The 18,550-nt window shown below is 35.9% G+C and overlaps 1 protein-coding gene and 1 long non-coding RNA gene across 4 annotated transcripts; one reads left to right on the forward strand and one right to left on the reverse strand.

Moving 5' to 3' along the window:
• Positions 1-792: 792 nt before the first annotated feature.
• Positions 793-16,471, reverse strand: LOC125679263 (innexin unc-9-like). 3 transcript variants are annotated; one of them, XM_048918364.2, is made up of 3 exons: positions 16,269-16,471; positions 16,040-16,133; positions 793-2,438 (listed from the first exon to the last, which is right to left on the reverse strand). In XM_048918364.2, exons 2-3 carry the CDS (start codon positions 16,054-16,056, stop codon positions 1,118-1,120), a joined length of 1,338 nt encoding a protein of 445 aa, XP_048774321.1. In that variant the 5' UTR covers positions 16,057-16,133; positions 16,269-16,471; the 3' UTR covers positions 793-1,117. The 3 variants fall into 3 exon arrangements, with proteins under 3 accessions (XP_048774321.1, XP_048774320.1, XP_048774323.1); XM_048918363.2 differs by lacking the exons at positions 16,040-16,133; positions 16,269-16,471 and adding an exon at positions 8,541-8,712; XM_048918366.2 differs by lacking the exons at positions 16,040-16,133; positions 16,269-16,471 and adding an exon at positions 4,508-4,724.
• LOC125679266 (uncharacterized) lies at positions 8,802-14,296 on the forward strand. The gene is made up of 4 exons (XR_007371761.2): positions 8,802-8,942; positions 9,177-9,272; positions 9,585-9,702; positions 14,196-14,296. It is a non-coding gene; the product is annotated as an uncharacterized LOC125679266 (long non-coding RNA).
• Positions 16,472-18,550: the final 2,079 nt, after the last annotated feature.

Consider the following 18,550-nt stretch of genomic DNA (forward strand, 5'->3'; position numbering starts at 1 on the left):
AAGATATGTAAATTTTTCAAGTTACAAAATATTGGGAGTGAAACAGCGCATATACAAATGTTCTTACTTTGTCACGTGTCTATGTAATATAATAAGTCTGGAAGGTTTCTGGAAAAGAAACTAATAAAGTCTTGTTTTCTCCAATGATATAATCTTTTGTTCAATACTTAGCGACAAATTTACCAGACCACTCAGAGACCAATAGTTTTCATTCCCGCTTAACACACCTGCGATTCGTTTTAGACATTTATGAGTACTGGTACTTCACGAACAGTGGTTTCGAATATCTTATGCGTATCTATCTAAAGGAATCAAATATGTTTATAAATGTGATGGTATCATCACCATTTTGATGTAGGCTTGTGAAGATAATGGGTCTGCTCTTAAATATTAAGTTACATTATCCCAACCCTCTACCGATACGAGAAGACGTACATCACTCCCAAGTTCAATATTATTGGTATCCTATGGTTTCAGTACACAAGGCGTCCTGGCAATAAACATTGATAAAAACCTTTGAGTAATGAAGGATCGGGCATACGAGTGTCTATCGATTGTATGCATTTTGTCTCTATGAAGCAGCGGCCGTAACTAGATTTTACTGGCACTCAATTTTTAATGACGTATGTATTTTTGGTACACTGTCCAAGGAAATGTGATTAGAACTTGGGCAATATTTTGTGAGCTTCCTCGAAAGTGATATATCCCTTCGACGAAGTTTTCTCTTTGACTGCCAACATTATTATGTAAAGACACAGGGAGATGTAATTAGAAATGAGAGATATGCCTCTACACCGTGACAGATTTTTAATCATGCACAAAAGCAAATTTTGAAACAGGAATACATAGTTTTGTTTGATTACAAAAACGATATTTTCACTGTTATGATAAATGTCAACAAAAATGTCCAATACAATACAATACACTGAACTCCCATATTGTCACTGTTAAAAGACTTGCCTTACAGTTTTGCTTCAACTTACACAATATGCAGTATTAAATTACTTTAAGAATTTTACGTGCTATGATACCATAAATGTACGATATACATATCTAGTGTATCGATCTTACAGTACATTATGGTATGATCACGTAACAGACGAAAAATACACAATAATCAAACAAAACTCTCCATATATGTCTTTGGCACGTCGCCTTCACTGAGATGCACGACGTTTCCCTTAATGGGAGTGATGTGATGACGCGGTTCCGGTTCCCCATACCCATGTACTGTATGTGAGACGCCATTTGTTTCCATGTGGAACTGTCTCTTCCGGTAAATGTCGAATAGTTTCCGCACTATCTCGGTCGCCATGACAGTATTTGTATTCGCTGTGATCACCTTCAGAAGAAAAATACCATCTAAGCGAAGATATTTTTCCACGAATCGTTTTGTTAATTTTTGCGTAAATAAATCCTTATTATCGCTGTCATAAGCGTCAATGAATTTAAGGTATTTCTTAATGAAGCTTTTGCGGTTGTTTGGCACTGCTATGAGAAGTATGGAGTATATCACGTTAAAGAGAGTAAGTACCGCCACTATTGTAATCCAGAACCAGAGAAAGATGAAGAATTTCTCGTTATAGAGATTCACCGGAAGAACACATTGAAGACTCCATCGCTGTACATTGGTCATCTGCCGGAGATCGAAGTCACACAAGGTCACCCTTGGAAAACGTTGGGTTCTTGACCAGTCATTTTCTGTCAGAATGGATTGAATGACCTCATATCCGTAGATATAAAACTTATCACTTCCCAGAAATTCATTTAAAAAGAAAAGCTGACCAACAGCGTTCAACAGATAAAGGCATTTAGTAAAGAGACACAGAAACACCAGATAATTTCCGAAGTGTCGCCCAATTCCTATTTCAAAATGGGTGGCAACTTTAGTGCGGTGGCTTTGGAAACAGCCTGCCCTGTGGTGAGATGTTTTACTCATCCACAGATCAATGAATTTTGCCACCGAGTGAAGCTTTTTGTCACGATCCTGGGGTGAGTCATTCTGTGTCATTTTCACCAAATCTATCATCTTTTTCAACCCGATACCAGAATGTGTGTACGCGAAATATTTCCATATATTCCTTGGCATTTTGAAAAGGAAAGCCATAAAAAGAAGAATCAGTGGGACCCATTGATAGTATGTTATTTCGTCATTTCTCCTAACATCATAGCTTGCAGGAATGGGCTTTGAGAATGGAATATGATAAGTGTTTGACACCCAGCAGACGTAGTTGGTATAAACAACCTCGTTGTCGGTAAACTCCGTTGGACAGAAGCAGTGGATTGGATCCCCCACATATTCGTTGGTTGCCACAGTGATTTGCATAAACAGAAGAAAGATGACCGTGTAGTAGTGACTTAGTCGATCTATGTAGTTGTCATCGTGAACAGACCGTAGACCCTGGTACACCCCTACAGGCCCTAAAATGTGGTCCAATCTGGAAAAAAAATAATTAGTTCAGAAGTGATATACTCGTACTTACAAAGAACACATACTACAGGGTGGTGCGATTTAAAAAAGGCTATAAATATAGAATTCTAATGCAACTACTTTGTAACCTTCAATTTGATTGGTTAATGTACTGATGTTTGATGGGAAACTTTCCATTGTGACTCGTAATAGAATGACGCAAAAACAGACGTCCAACGTAAACATTTCGTGCAGTATTTAATTATAACAAAAAGGAATGAAATAAGACATAAATATCAAGCAAAATGCATCAGTTGCATTAGAATGGGAATAACTATCTTATCATTTAGTATCTGTGACCTTCAATTCTGATTTAACTACTGCAAACATCCATTTTACCAGCTTTGCTAATGCGTCGGCGGTCAAACTCAGTTTGTGACCGTTTAATCAAAATTAATGGTCGCAAATAACAAATGGGAAAATAGTAATTCCCTAAATTATATACATGTACTTACGTATACATTGCCCATTTACCGCACTAATTATGCTGCCCAGATTGAAATTAAATAAAAATGTAAGTACAAAAATTGATGTACGTAAACACACTGAATGCCTTCATGTTTATACATGTACTACGGGTCCCAAGATGTGGTCCAATATAAAAACACCTATTTCTGATCCCAGAAAGAGATCCAATGAAATGTTAATACTTGGTGCTAGTTTGCTTTCTGCATCGTCAAATCTGCCCATACAACTAAAACCACGCACTAAGATGACTGCAGGTATAACGTTTTGCCCCTAAAGTGACCTCAACGCATTTAAAAAATTTAATAGATTAGTTCATTTGTACATGATCTGGGTTTTCTTTTTAAAAAAGGAAAATGCTTGTGATTGTAGAAAATTACATTATAAATATACCATATGTTAGAAAAAGTACATATATGCATTGCACAGAAAACGACTTCGACGTATTTGTCGCCATGTACGTGTCTTTCAAATATATAAATAGTGTTCTCAAACGCTCTCGGTGTTTATGAGACAAAGAAAAAGCACTAAAACTGACAGCGTCTTTACTTAAACAGAAGTCAAGACAGAACGAAATACGATGTATCATGTACAAAGATTGGCACCAAACTGGACATGCATATTGCAAGTATTAAAGTTGAGTCGAAATAACTGAAGGTCGCAATAAATATATTTCAAATCTCGAATACCCGGTACCGCACAGGAATATTCACTAAAAAAATGATTAATAAATTCCATCAGAGACATACATGTATATAACATGTTATATATGTCTCTGATTTCATTTTTGAACATCCATGCGGTACGAACTGAGTCCCGTTATGACAGCATACTTCATACTGCGCTACAGCGAGTCACGAAACGTAAGCTCACGTGAAGCGTTGTCGTGCACACCCTCATGTATTTTCAAAAATATATTCTTTTAACATTTTTATTTTACTCTCATTTCTGTCGGAATATTCCAAACTGTAAAATAGTCGTACTATATTTATCAAGATTCCTACCCACATTGTTCACACTTATGAGGGAATGGCTGTCATTTCAATTGGTAAAGATATCGGGGGTTAAAACTATATTTCGTTCGATCCAAATTAGACTATCTTCTACGTGTATATGGAATTTTTGTTTGGATTTTTAATAGATTATGCTGTTTTGTTAAGTCGTTGCACTAAATAATTAAATGCTATGTAACTTAATTAAGTCAAAATTACAGACACCTGTAAGATGTTCTTCCAACGTAAAACTCCCCATTACAATGAAATTCAATATTAAATGATTAAAACCCAGTTGCTTACGACAGAAAACAAAAGGTACAGATATGCATCAACGTCATTACACATGTGCAAGACTCACAAATATTCAACAGATGTAAGTACATTCGACTTTGTTTCAAGTTAAACATAAGAAATATTTATTATATCTATATACTGTTTTTAGTATATAGAAAATCATTCATGAAACACATTTAACGTCTTCAAACAATGCATGGTGCCATGACAGTTCTCCATCTGGCACTGCAATGCGTCAGGTTAGTTAGAAATCAAGAAACGGAAGCAATATCTTAGTACTTACAAAGTAACTAAAGGCATGGTTTAAACGTGGAAAGTCATCCATTTAAAAACAATACCGGAAAGCATCGCTCTTCTGTTCCTGTAGGAAACTTAATCCATCGATATCTGCTTACAGAGGAACCCAAAGTTCGATCTCGGCGAGAAACTTCGACCATGAATAACAATCCACGTTCACAGCCGAATGGTTCCTCGGCCCTGTCTTAGACCAATGCCAGTATTTAGAGATTAATTAGGCGATACACAATTATTCCCGTATGATTGTATACTTGTTAAGATAATAATACTTAAATGATGTGGGATTTAACACAATAGATCCTCTTTCAAAGAAGATTTAAAGCACTCAAATGCATAATGCGCTACAGGATGGCAACCCACGATTTGACAAAAATTGATCGATACATTCAATTATAGATGCTATCTAAGATAGACCTGTTTAATATCACTACACCTTCTGTTTTTGGTGGATCATTTGACAAATGCCATTGCGATGAAGACATAAATATTTATCTTTGTTATAATTAAAACTTATTGGTTCTTTAAATCATACTCGTGAAACGGACTCTGCGACGAAATATCTTCAGTGAAAATCTACAACATTTATCTAGTTATTGTCCACATTTACAGACACAGTACACCATGTATACATAAATTGTTATTATCAAACAGAGAAAAAAACCGTTGTAGGAGTTAATTGATGCTTTGAACATGGCCAAATATTTATCTTGTAGTTACTTCCCTTATTCCACACTTACCTAAAATTTATTCCAACTGCCAAATTATCTTAATGGTATACAAAATACAGTTAATTAGTTCAATTTAGTCTTGACTTTCTTTGAGAAAAGACTTTTTTATTGCTCCATATTTCAACGTGCAGACGTTCTTGGTTTTTTGTTGTTGTTTTTTTTTGGGGGGGGGGGGGGTTCTTGTTTTCTCTCTGCATTTGTAGTTTAGCATTAGTGATAGTTTGCTTTTATTACAAATGTCCTTGTAAATATTCTACCGTCCTGAGAAATGTACAGGTACTAGTCCTGGTGGTCATTTCAGTGTCTTATATATCCTTATTTGACCTCGTATCTACATTCAGATCAGCCACTTTGGATGTTCAGTGTTATTGATATTTAGTACTCTCTCTCTCTCTCTCTCTCTCTCTCTCTCTCTCTATCTCTCTCTCTCTCTCTCTCTATATATATATATTTACGCTTGTGTTCATCACAAAACATTGACCAATCACAAAAGATACAACCACCATAATTGGAGACGATTTCAAGGAATTTCTGTTTAAAGACCTTGCATGGTCTGGTCATATTTCATTTGCAACGTCTTACACAATTTGCACTTTTAGAGAACTAGTTTGGTTATTTGCTTATGATAAAGTGCTTACAAAAGTTCAAAACCAATAAAGCCGGTTTAAAGGTTAGGGCATGTACTATAAAAGTTGAGGCATGCACTATAATGATTAGCATACACATGATTAATACTACGGTTTCTTTCAATTCAGACGATAGTAACTTGCATTACTAGGGAGTCGCACACTAGGAAACAAAAAGAAATTCCAGTTCATTTTTGTCAAAGAAAGAAAAAAGTTAACAAATGTAAGACTCAGTGTGGAGGTGTTCTTACATTTTTTTTTCGGGTATCAGAAGCGCGGAGATGACGTATATATTCCGTTTTCAGTTGTCGTAAATTAGAGCGAATAAGGTGTACAGTCCTCGGAAGATGTACAGTCTCCATTTATGTTGTCCATCACGAATATGGAGATGGTGTACAATTTCCGATTTCGTCAACAAAGATGGACTATTTTCATCACTTCGTTACAAATGTACCTGAGTGTTCACGAGTAACGTGAAGACCATGAAGCATACAGAAAGCTAAACATTTCAAACAGTACCAAATGAATGCATTTTGGTTTGGGTTTTTTTTTTTACATCATCGTCAATAGTTGTGGAGTTTCTGGGGAAGATGTTTATCTACATGAACTGACAGGACAGGATGTAAAAGAAGAAAGCTGAAAGAGAATGAATTTAGTGAACAATCCTAATATGAGATTATTGCATAAATTGTGCCTGAATGCTCAAGTCCTCCAGATACAGATGTAGTTATAGATTCGTTAAAAAGCAGTACCAAGAAATCAAGAAAACAAATATGAAGATGTACCGAATCCTTTCAAAATTTACTGAACTCGAATTCCAAGTACAATTAAAATAGCAACTACCATTGGCTGTAGCGAGTAAGATATATCTGTATAGGATTTTCCAGAAAAAATACATATGACTGGAATTTGGAATTGGAACCCGAGAAAAGAGACTGATTGAAAACCTAGTATCGTACAAATTGACACGAGCAGTGTGTCTAAAGACATCCTCCTAAAGGTCCGGTCCCACTGGGGAGAGTATTAATTGCGCATGAATTGAGTATACAAATTTCGGGCGTTCGTTGTCGTCCGCAACAAAATTGGCCAAAAATGACAAATTTCTTAGTATGAATTACGGATATATTAATAATGTATAGCGAATATATGACGAATAAAAGCGGATATTTCACGAATAAAAAGCGAATGCGATTGCGGATGCTCTCCCATGATACAACTGGTAAATGACTGGCAAATATGTCGATTTCTGTCACTTTATATAGAAATTTGGGTTTACGTGAAGTATTTCTTATGCATTCGCAAATTGTTCGCAAATCAGATGCAAAGCAGACGTAATACAAACGCATTATTTGTGGGCAGTCTGTATACATTCGCTACAAATTATTTTAGTTCGTGATGTGGACGTGATGGGCACATTTTTTAACTCAAAAATCCTGGGAACGGAAAAATGTGCCTCTGCGGATAATTGCGGACGTGTGCGGATGTCGGCCGACTCATACAAGCATGTTACACGAATATTGCGGATGTTTAGCGAATATAAACCAATTTTGTGCGCAATTCATACGCAAATCTTCCTAAAGGCCAGTGGGACCAGGCCTTAAGGTAACGTATGAACATGTTATAATTTAGAATGAATGCATGAAATATTGGTCTGAAAGAGGTAACATTTGATCTCCATATCTTGTAATCAATTTGATCCAGAATTTTACACACATTCTCATATATTTCATTTTGTTCATTCATTAGTAATTTGAAACTAGCGTTGAACTTTATGAGCATGGTACAGTGTATGTTTTTCTCGAATGACAGACGTCGTTTTCTAAGCACTTGATCCCACCTCTGGTATGTCCAAGGGCCAGTGTTTGCCCGTCTCTTAATTTTATATTGAATTCTTTATAGGATTTATGAGATTGATCACCGTTCGTTATCTTACATGTTTCATTCAACAAAAATCATATTTCTGAATAATGTCCCTAAGTTGGTTATTCAATATGTATTGTGTTTGACATGTATGAAACTGTTTTGAATTTGAAGTTCTTGATAGCATAGGCCATTGTCATGATTAATTGGGTACTAATTAAATGCACATAGATAGATGAATTTCATTTGGTTGATTGTATATTGTTCAACGTCCCTCTCGATAATCTTTCACTCATATAAAGACATCGCCATTGCCGGAGAAGGGATACAAAATTTAGGCCTATGCTCGGCACTTACGGCCTTAGAGCAGAGAGGGATATGCATAGTACCACACATGCTGTGACACGGGAACTCGGTTTTTGCGGTCTCGTCCGATTGATTGGATGACAGTAAAAGATGGCCGTTAGAATACCCTCAAGGTTTTACATCTTTGTAGATTGGTACGCGAGGAAAGTCGTTTCATTTTAATGGAATAGTAAAGAATTTCTTAACTAAATTCTAATTATTAATTAGAGTATCATAGTAACGCGCAGTAATGGCATTGTTCTTGCTATTATTTCCTGTCTGTTGCATCCTTTGTTTTAATTTAGTTCTTTATTGCAAATAAGTAGCAAAATGGTATTGAGCAAAACAATGAAAAAACAAAACAGTAAAACAAAAGAAGAAAAGAACAAAGCAATGACCATGCCCTGATATCCTTCAGTAAAGTAATTTGATATATACGGCAAAAAATAAGAGTACTTACATGTCCTGCCTAAACAATACGAATGCCATATCGATATCACGGGGTTATAATCACTTTTCATTAACGTCAAAAACTTCATAAACAGTCACAAGAGTTGCCAGAACGGAACGACAACGGACTGTCACTGCCGTCACAAAACCACTTCCTGTTTATGCCGCATACACCACGGTCCAATTTTTATTTCGTGTCGCTATTGAAATGGGGTAGCATTTACTTAGTTTATGAGCAAGTGACGTTGTGATGATAGTGCAGCCCTCGTGCACCGTAAGCAGCAAACCTGGGTACAATATGCATGTCTTAACGCTTGATTATGGTGCAGTATAACAAAGAAAAACACTGCACTTAATCGTTATCGTAAGTGGAGTGTACACAAACACGGACTGATGGATATTAATTATGAAGGTAAATATGAAATTGCTGTCATGACATCTTGTATAATTCTCGCTAATGCCTGACTCAATTGAGAAAGATTGTTGGCAATACAAAAACGTATCTTACAAAAAGGTGTTCATGGCCCTAAAATTGGGTTTTCGAATAAGTTTATGTTGTGATTAAATCTTTAATTGTCGCACTTTGGGATGTCAATACAACTCCAAATGATCCCTGACCCCATCTTATTGTCCCTACTGCTTGCAGAGGATGAAGAGAGAAGAAAGCGCCTACACAAAGACACGCCAGCTCATGGCCACCACATTTAGAAATGAATCCTCCTAATTGAATCAGATTTCAATAGTGAGCATTTTCTAATATTCATTACTCATCCAATAGACTTTTAAATTTAACATTAATATGGTTATTGCACGGAAACGATAAATATTTGGCTAGACGTGCTACCGACATGAAAAAGAAAATTCTTACATATGTCGACCAACCCAATAAGCTTATAGTTCATATATCGTCTAACGTAACCTATGCTTTTCATTGGTCCTTTGCTTTTCCCCTATGTTGTGGTATTTCCATCACATGTCAAACGATTCCATTCGTTGCATTATTTACCCTTCATGTTGCACACGAATATCACTGTGTTTAGTGCATTTTCGACAGGTCCACTGCAAACCCCAGCTAGAAGATGACCGAGCACATGTTATGCATACGCCTGTGATGAATTTACCATAGAGAAGCACTGTATTGGAAGTCGAACTTTGCAGATACTTTACTTTGGGTAAGTTTCACTTCTGTGTTTCCATTGTCGCCGAGATATAACTGCACTGTCCAGTATACCCAGTAAAGGCGCAGTTAGACAAAGAATAAGGTAAGATAAAAGGTCAATATACCCATATGTTGTTAACATGTAACAACGAACGAGGTTGACATTTGAGATTATGAAGGTCTTCTGTTGGTTCTCAAAGTCAGCATGATGTGATTGATTGATTGTGTATTGCTTAACGTCCTTCTCGAGAATTTTTCACTCATATGAAAACGTCTCCATTGCTGGTGAAGGGCTGTAAAATTTAGACCTATGCTCGGCGCTTACGGTCTTTGAGTAAAAGGGGACCTTTATCGTGCCACACCTGCATGGCATGATAAGAAAGATACTCTGTTGTTGGTCTGCAGCAAAGAAAAGATTGATTGAATGTATATTGTTTAACATCCCTCACGAGAATCTTTTACTCATATGGAGACATCACCACTGCCGGTGAAGGGCTGCAAAATTTAGTCCTATGCTCGGCGGTTATGACCATTGAGAAGGGGTATCTTTATCGTGCTACACCTGCTGTGACACGGGGCCTTGGTTTCTGTGGTCTCATCCAAAGGACCGCCCCATTTAGTCGCCTCGTAGTCCAACAAATATGGGGTACTGAGCACCTATTTAACCCTGATCTCTACTGGACTAGGGAAGAAAAAGGTTATGCAAAGAAAAGTGTTATAATGGTCACTTGCTGGTATTCAAAAGGTCAAGGGAAACAGAAATTATTTTGGTTTTCTGTTGGCCATCAACAATAGACAAGCTGAAACATGTGAAATACCATGATATTTTGATGGTTTACTTTTTTTTTCTTTTTTTGTTGTTGTTTTGTTATGATATCATGGTCTTCTGTTATCAACAACGAACAAAGTAGAACAAACCGATGTCATGTCCTTTTGTTGATCATCAACTAAGAACAGGGTAAAAGAAGAGTATTGATTGATTGATTGATTGATTTTACGCCCCGTCGATAATTTTTCACTTATATTGAGACGTCACCAGCTGAACGTGAAGTACCACAAATTTAGACCTATGCTTAGCGCTCAGAGCCGTAGCAGTGAGGGTTCTTTATCGTGCCAACGCCTGCCTCCATTTGTAAGGTCATATCCAAAATACCCGTGATTCTCACTTTTAAATGCCGAGCGTTTAACGAAAGCGCAATCACTACCTATGTATTCGCCTCAGGTTTGACGCGGCCATGACACGAGCGGGGCTCGAACTCAGGATCTACCAGTTACGTAGCGAACGCTCTACCACTGAGCTACTGCAACCAGTCAGAAGAATATTATTGGCTGTTTATGAACAAATAGCACAGTATAACAGTTTGTTTTAAAACAACTTCAAATAAGGAAGCTCGCCCTCTGTTTTGAGAAGTAATGCGCAAAAACCAGTGAAGAAAATGTACCCACTATATGGAAATCAAAACTACCATTCAAAACTAAAGTCTTGTCTTGACTTGTTAATATTATTGTTTAAACCCAAATATTTAAAATATGGTAAGTTGACGATGGAGAAGTCTTCCCGTTTGCCATAAGTTGATTTGTTATGGTCAATTGTTTTGCTGTTTTCCGCTACACTCAACAATTTTTCCGTTATCTGGTGGCGCCCAGTTTTTATTGGTGGAAGAGAGAACCCAGATATAATGTACCTGGGAAGAGACCACCGACCTTCCGAAAGTAAACTGGGAAATTTTCTCACTTACCGGCGCGAGCGGGATTTGAACCCGCGCCGACCAGAGGTGAGAGGCCGTTGTTATGGTCAAATATTAAAAAAAAAAAAAACTAGTCGCTACACCTCCCATTGTAGAGTTCAAAACGCGACCGATGAATTATATCGTCATCTAGTACACATTGTAAATCTAATGTTCACTATAATGGAATCTTAAATTCATTCACTTAAAGCTAGACTAAGGATCCATAAGGTTTGCACGTAATCTAAGGTACGAAAAACTTGTATAATGTACTGTACTACTGTTAGATATCTATAGGTATATGTGACCTATTGAACAGTATTTTTTCGATGTTGGAAATCAGACCAAAATTTTGTCAGTATGATAGACTATGTAAAACAATGATAACTGAGAATTTAGACAAGTCATTGATTAGTGTTTTATTCAATGCAAGGTCAAAATGAATGATTTTCTAATGCATATGCATAAAGGATTGATGGCGCCGGGAAAGTATTATTAGAAACATTACTTGGGAGAAGGGTTTCCTTTTATGTTAAACATAATTTTGTTAGCTCCCCTTCACACGCTCATTGCTCAAAGTGGTTCTCTCTACCCCCGTCTTAACGTCTTTTTATCGCTGAATATTCCCCGCCAACAGCCTACTTCACATTACTTGTTCACTTTCTAAATTTAGGTTGCGACGTCACGTGATCACTAATATACTGTCCTCAGGATAATATATAACTTATATTGCTAAAACAAATCGTATTTTTATTCGATTAATACGGCACATATACCTTTATTTAAGTAAATTAGACTTTAAATGAATATAATTTGTACATCTCACTCGTTTTAACGTCTCATTTGATAACCATTTTTCTCATACAGGGGTATCATGTACCACATATTTGACCTATGACCTGTACATGACGATCACGACCGCATCATGTCACGGAAGGCGTTAACATGGCAACGTCTACATTGACATGAAACCTGAGGTTCCGAAGTCAAAAGACTTGTAAACACGATCTCACTCTTCATCTAAGTCTCAATTTTTCAATAGAATTTTACTTGATTTGTAATGATCGTAAAGCTTTTCAAATATCTAAATATCTACTTTATTTCGATAAACTACTCTGCATAGCAAAGAAAAAGAGAATAGTATCTCGAATCCAGTCACTGCGATGTAATGTTATCTATTATTACACGTTCATGTAAAATACTCGAATCTGATTGGTCAAGAAACAGTTGAAAAAAATATAACGTATCTCTGAAAACAGAGAGCACGCGCTACATGGTGATAGTATCTAGCAACGGGTAACATTACTTGATAACTGGTGACATAAAGCTTATCACATGCGTCAAATTTATGCTCGTACGGTTCGCTGTAGATTGTCAGACGACGTCGTTTGAGCTAACATGAACAAAGTGTGATAAGTACATGTATCCCTAAAAGTTAACTGTGATTTGTTGGATATTACAGAATTTACCATTTCAAACTTGTCCAAGTTTGAATAATTTCACCATGTTGATTACCGTGGGGATCCGGGTTAAAATAGGTCTTCAGTACCCTTTGCTTGTCGTAAAAGGCGACTAAATGGGGCGGTTCTACGGACGAGACCACAAAAATAGAGGCCCCGTGTCACAGCGGGTGTGGCACGACAAAGATCCCTCCCTGCTCAAAGGCTGTAAGCGCCGAGCATAGGCCTAAATTTTGCAGCCCTTCACCCACCGGCAATGGTGCCGTTTCCATGAGTGAAATATTCTCGAGAGGGACGTTAAACAATATGTAATCAATAAATCACCATGTAGACTTTAATGTTGTTTTTACATGTTTACAACAATATAGATAAAATACAGAATGAAGTCTTTCTGCTTTGTTGTTTATATAACATTCAATATAAAAAAACAAATATTGCACGTTGTCGATTACCCTCAACTACATGCAATATTTATTTATTTGTATATTGTGATGTACGGGCTTGTGCAGATGTTCATCTTATAAAAGTATAAATATCAAAACAACTTTATCAATATCCAACAAAATCGACACTACTTCAGGAAAATGTTTACGTACGAGTTAAATTGTTATCACCTAAAGAATATATTCCATTTTGTTGTGAAACTTACGGTTTAGCTTACGGAAAATATATTACAATACGTTATCTTGATATCCATTACACTTTATTTCTAATCTTTGTTTTAAGACAACATCTATTTCCAGCTCAGAATTTAAGCGTAGCTAGGTAAAGTCCTCAAAAAACCCATTATGATCACAAAGTTCTTACAGAAAAGCTTTTATGTCGTGAGTATTCAATTTGGCGAAATCATGGTTCAACATCAGGTTGAGAGAATGTCAAGATCTATATTTATATATTTAGCGATAGATAGATAGATAGATAAAGCGAATCTTTTACATTTCGCGAGGATTCTCGCAAATTTACATGTAAAACGTATGGTAAATGACTAGTAAATACATGTATAATATTTTGCCCAACATCCATTTCATTGCTGATTTTGTTTATTTAATGCTATAGTGTAGAACTTGATGTCTTTTCTGATTTAGTAACCAAGATATTTACAAGACTGTATAGAACCATTGTCATTTATTAAAGCATATAATGACGTGATTTTATTTTTGGCAATCATTTTCATGCTGCATCCCTTAAAAGATAAATAGATGGATGTATATTGAATGAATCAAGATATATAATGAAATGATTCAGACATCCTTATATTTGGAATTTGACCCGTTCCTTACTCAATCACTACTTATACACTGTTCATCTTTTATTTGTAGCCAGGATACCATTACTTTTCACAACGAAACTCGTCATCATACATCTCGACATCAAGTTCTTCACCTGTTTGTTTTTTGAAATATAAATTAAGTTATCTCTCTTTTTATTTCGGTGTTGTACACAAATGATATGTTACTGATACTGACACAAGGTATCTGTGTGAACACATTCCTGACATGAGAAAAATTAGCGCATGTCAAGAGGTGGGGGTAGACAGACCGGATCTTGAAGAAGAGGAAGGGGCGAAGAAGAGGAGGAAGGGTGAAGGAGAGAAGGAAGGGTGAAGGAGAGGGGGTGGGGGTAAATGAAAGCTTACGGTAAAGTTTAGAACAAATTTCCTTAATATCTAAATATGAGTGAGAACGATTTTTCTAATACTTTATTTAGATACATGAATGTATAGTAATTATAATTATCATTTGTGTGTATTATTTACTTCTCAAAACCATCTAGGCCAATTTCCTGTAATGTATTCAATCATACCTACATATCGCCCATATCTCCCCACCTCTCATAAAAAATACCATGCATCAGGTAAAATGCCAAGAGGTATTATAAAGGTCTCACATTGTGAATTATTTAGTTATCTTATCATTACAATACCCGATCTGTTTCTGACGAGAGATAAACACACGCTGAATATATCTATATAGTTGATATTTTATGATTTCTTTCATGGAGAGGTATACAAGAGTTACAGCTTTATTCTGACGTTGTGTGAATAAAACAAAAGTAGGGTGAAGAGTCAATTAAATGATGTTTTTGCTAAGTCGAGTGTGTGTAGTATGAATGACTAAGAAATTAGTTTTAATTTTGAAGATACAGCGATGCTTTAAGCCAGCATACTTCTTAAAGCGCATTATTGCTTCATGAAAAAGTACGCCGGTGTGAGGAGTTGCTGTTCATACCCTTGTGTATTTTCAAAATTGAAATTTCTTTCTTATATTTGCATTCTACTTTGATTACTGTCATGATATTCCCATCTGTTAAAATCGTCGTACTATATCTATCGAGAACCATTGCTCACATTGATGGGGAAATGGTTATCATTTATAGAAATGTAAATATGAAATTGAATTGAATGACCGGTGTCTGTTCCCCACCCGTGCTGTAATGACCAGTGCCTATTTGCTATTTGTGATATCATTTAATATACACAGAGATATTAACTACATTCACAAAAATCAAGTTTGTGTCTTCTAGGTCATTCATTCTAGGTCATTCATGCTCTTTAATCTATAATCTTTTATATAAGGAATAATACTGAAAGGACGTTATGCAACCGGATTTAAATATCTTTACATTGAGTCATCGATAAGTTATTAAATGAAATCAAAAGAATATACCTGAATTCAATTCTAATTCATATACAGAGAGTTTAAATAGTCACCGTATTCCTTAGTTGTTGTTTTTTTTTTAAAAAATATTTACCTATTTCAATAGGAGTTTCATTACACTTTTTTTCAATAGAAAATTCACAATGACGATAGTTCTGTTTTTATTCATTAAAACATGAGTATATAATGGAAACTTTATACAGTGATAGATATAGATCACCTTACAATAGAGTATGAAATCCTCATTGCCTGTTTCTGTGAATTTCGTTTAGATGATGTTGACGAGTGGCCACCCTCATCAAATGTCTTACGAGATGGCGTGGTTTGATGCCCCGATGTTTTACATAATACACATGCACATTCATCATTTGTTTAAAAAAGACAAATAGCATACACAGTGATGTATACTCAGACGTAGAATATAACTGCTTACATAGTTCATGCTTTTATACCAAGTGTATTAGTTTAAGATATTCCACCATCCCGTCAAAAGTAAAAATACTTACATTTTGAACCGCAACATGGTGTGATGTCTACCTCATCTCCAGAATTTGGCTCTTCTTCACTGTGTTCTGCGTGTGTCTGTACACGGGATGGTACCTATTGATACGAAACAGAGAGTGAGGTGTCCGCCATTTTCTCCGTAGGCTCTTGTTTTTCCTGCAAGAAGCAGCGTTACTAACAGAGATAGCTCAAGGCAGACGTTCTAATGATGTCTTAATAGATAATACTCACGAACTCCTCATACGATCTCACAGTAAAACAAATAATCTATATGGAAAAGAGGGGAAATATCGTTCTTTGCGATGGTCAATTTAACACAAAGACTGTGACGTCACAATTTCAGTTTTGTTGGGTATATTTAAATTAATCCTTAGTAAAAACTTAAAAGGAACGATCAAATTCTCATTCTCCCGTCGAGTCAGATTCAGAATATTATTATGAGTTTGGCAACAATAAGCTGTGAAGATTTTAAAAACTTTATTTGAACATTACTCTTTAAATTGTGCGTTTCTGTTCAGTTTCTTTTATTCCCGTTTTGGAGGTTTACATACTGTAGTGTGTTGTAGATCAGTTTTTACAATACTATTAGCACTCGTAATTTACAAATACAAACTTTTCAGCTAAACATTTTAAACACCAAAACATTAAGAGCCACGGGTACAATGTCTCTATATATTTACTTGGTGTGTGTTACTTTTCCGTTCTAAAACAGCGTCCTTGGCGACGGGAAATTTCTGTTGTATACTGGTTTTAAAAGCCGCAAAACCCGGTAGAAAAAAAGTTATGAAAAGGAGTGATAATATGATATTCCAAAAATATACCTAATTACTCTCTCGCAAACACTCCACCTTTGATAAAAACAGTCAACGAAAGATTTAAAGAACGGGATTTTTGATCTGATTATTTTTAAGGTAGCTGTTAAAAGACCATGGACCAGAACTTCCCATAATGTCTTGGTACACAAAGTAGTTCTAAAGATTTGACAAGTTTCAACATTCTAACACCCCACTAGAGTGAATTCAAGTTTGGCCAGTGTAATAATATTTGCGAAAGATTTGGTGTTAAATATTTGTTTACTAAAGTACATTTCTTTATTTTGATTCTGAAATTATTGAACAGAGGCTAATGATTCAGAAGTTGTACCAAGTCAACATGAAATTCCGGGCATTCAATCCGACATTTCGAATGAAATGATATATTGACGGTGCTACCATTAAAGCAATTATATGTTCAAGTTGCTGTTCTTCTAAAAGGACTGCAATACATGGACCATAGGCATGTCTTTGTAACAGAAACTTAATATTGTAGGTTGAAGTAAAGATGTATTTGAAAACAGATTTTTAAAAAGTCTTATTGCTGTAGCTGTTCTGATGTATAGGCTTATGGATATAAAATGTGTTGTAACCTCAGAGTCAAGAGTCATCCTTGTATTTGATCTGGACCCTAAAGTCCAAATTCAACAGGGGCAATATTGGGTCTAGATAATAACTTTTTTAAGTTCCACACCTTAATCCAATGATATATATCTGGCAATAAAATGTTTTGATGCTCACAGGCTTGAATGTTTTTCATTTCAAAAGCTTAGTGCAACTTCATAAATGTCCATTTTAAGATGTGAACAACAATATATTAAGATTACTTCCTTTGGTGAGCGCTGCTTAGGTGAATATGTTGTCGTGTAACTACGTACACAAAGAATTAATTAGATTTTATAGCATTGATTAATCATGTAGTATTAAAAATGTTCACTAAAACCTGTTCTTCATAAACTATAAAGAGCTTTGCTTTAAATTTCCTTGACAATTGTTGATTTCGATAAATATGTACTTGTGCATCCCCCCTTCTTTTGCGAGCGGTCACGTGTTACCTTGTTAGATAGGTTACAATCTATAAATAAAGGTCGTCTCATCGAGGTTCAGAAACATCGTTCTTTTTTTCTGTCAAGTCGAGAAGAAAAAACCTCGTTTATTCGCGACTTGACGGAAAAGGCCGATAGATTTTCCGATTAGCTCCGGCGAAATTAATTGTGCATTCGCAAGCTAACTTCTCCACAGCATCCGGTTTAACCTCGCTTACACTGTATATACTTCCTGCTTGGACCTCAGGGTCCACGCAATTAACTTCTACCAAGCTCGGGGTGGGAGGATTTGACCACCCCACCCCCTTCTACATGCGCGTCTGAAATAGTTTCTGCCAAGGGATTATACATGTTTATTTTAAAACAAAACGCACAAATCGCTTTAGTGTATTGAAGTTTGCACTATAGGATATATAAATATTTCTTACCCTGTAATGTTTATTTGATAGCAAAGTGGCGACATCCTTAAATTGTATGCATGCCCATACAGTATTGATATGCTTTTCATAGAGCAAATTAGATCCATATCATGTAGTAGATAATCCTAATCATTTATACTATATGTTTCAGTTTTCGCATAATGTAAATAAATGTAGTCTACTCAATTTATCTAAATCATCATATTAAACTCACTATCTACCCCCACCGACCCCTT

Source organism: Ostrea edulis, chromosome 2 (assembly GCF_947568905.1).
Source record: "Ostrea edulis chromosome 2, xbOstEdul1.1, whole genome shotgun sequence".
NCBI lineage: Eukaryota > Metazoa > Mollusca > Bivalvia > Ostreida > Ostreidae > Ostrea > Ostrea edulis.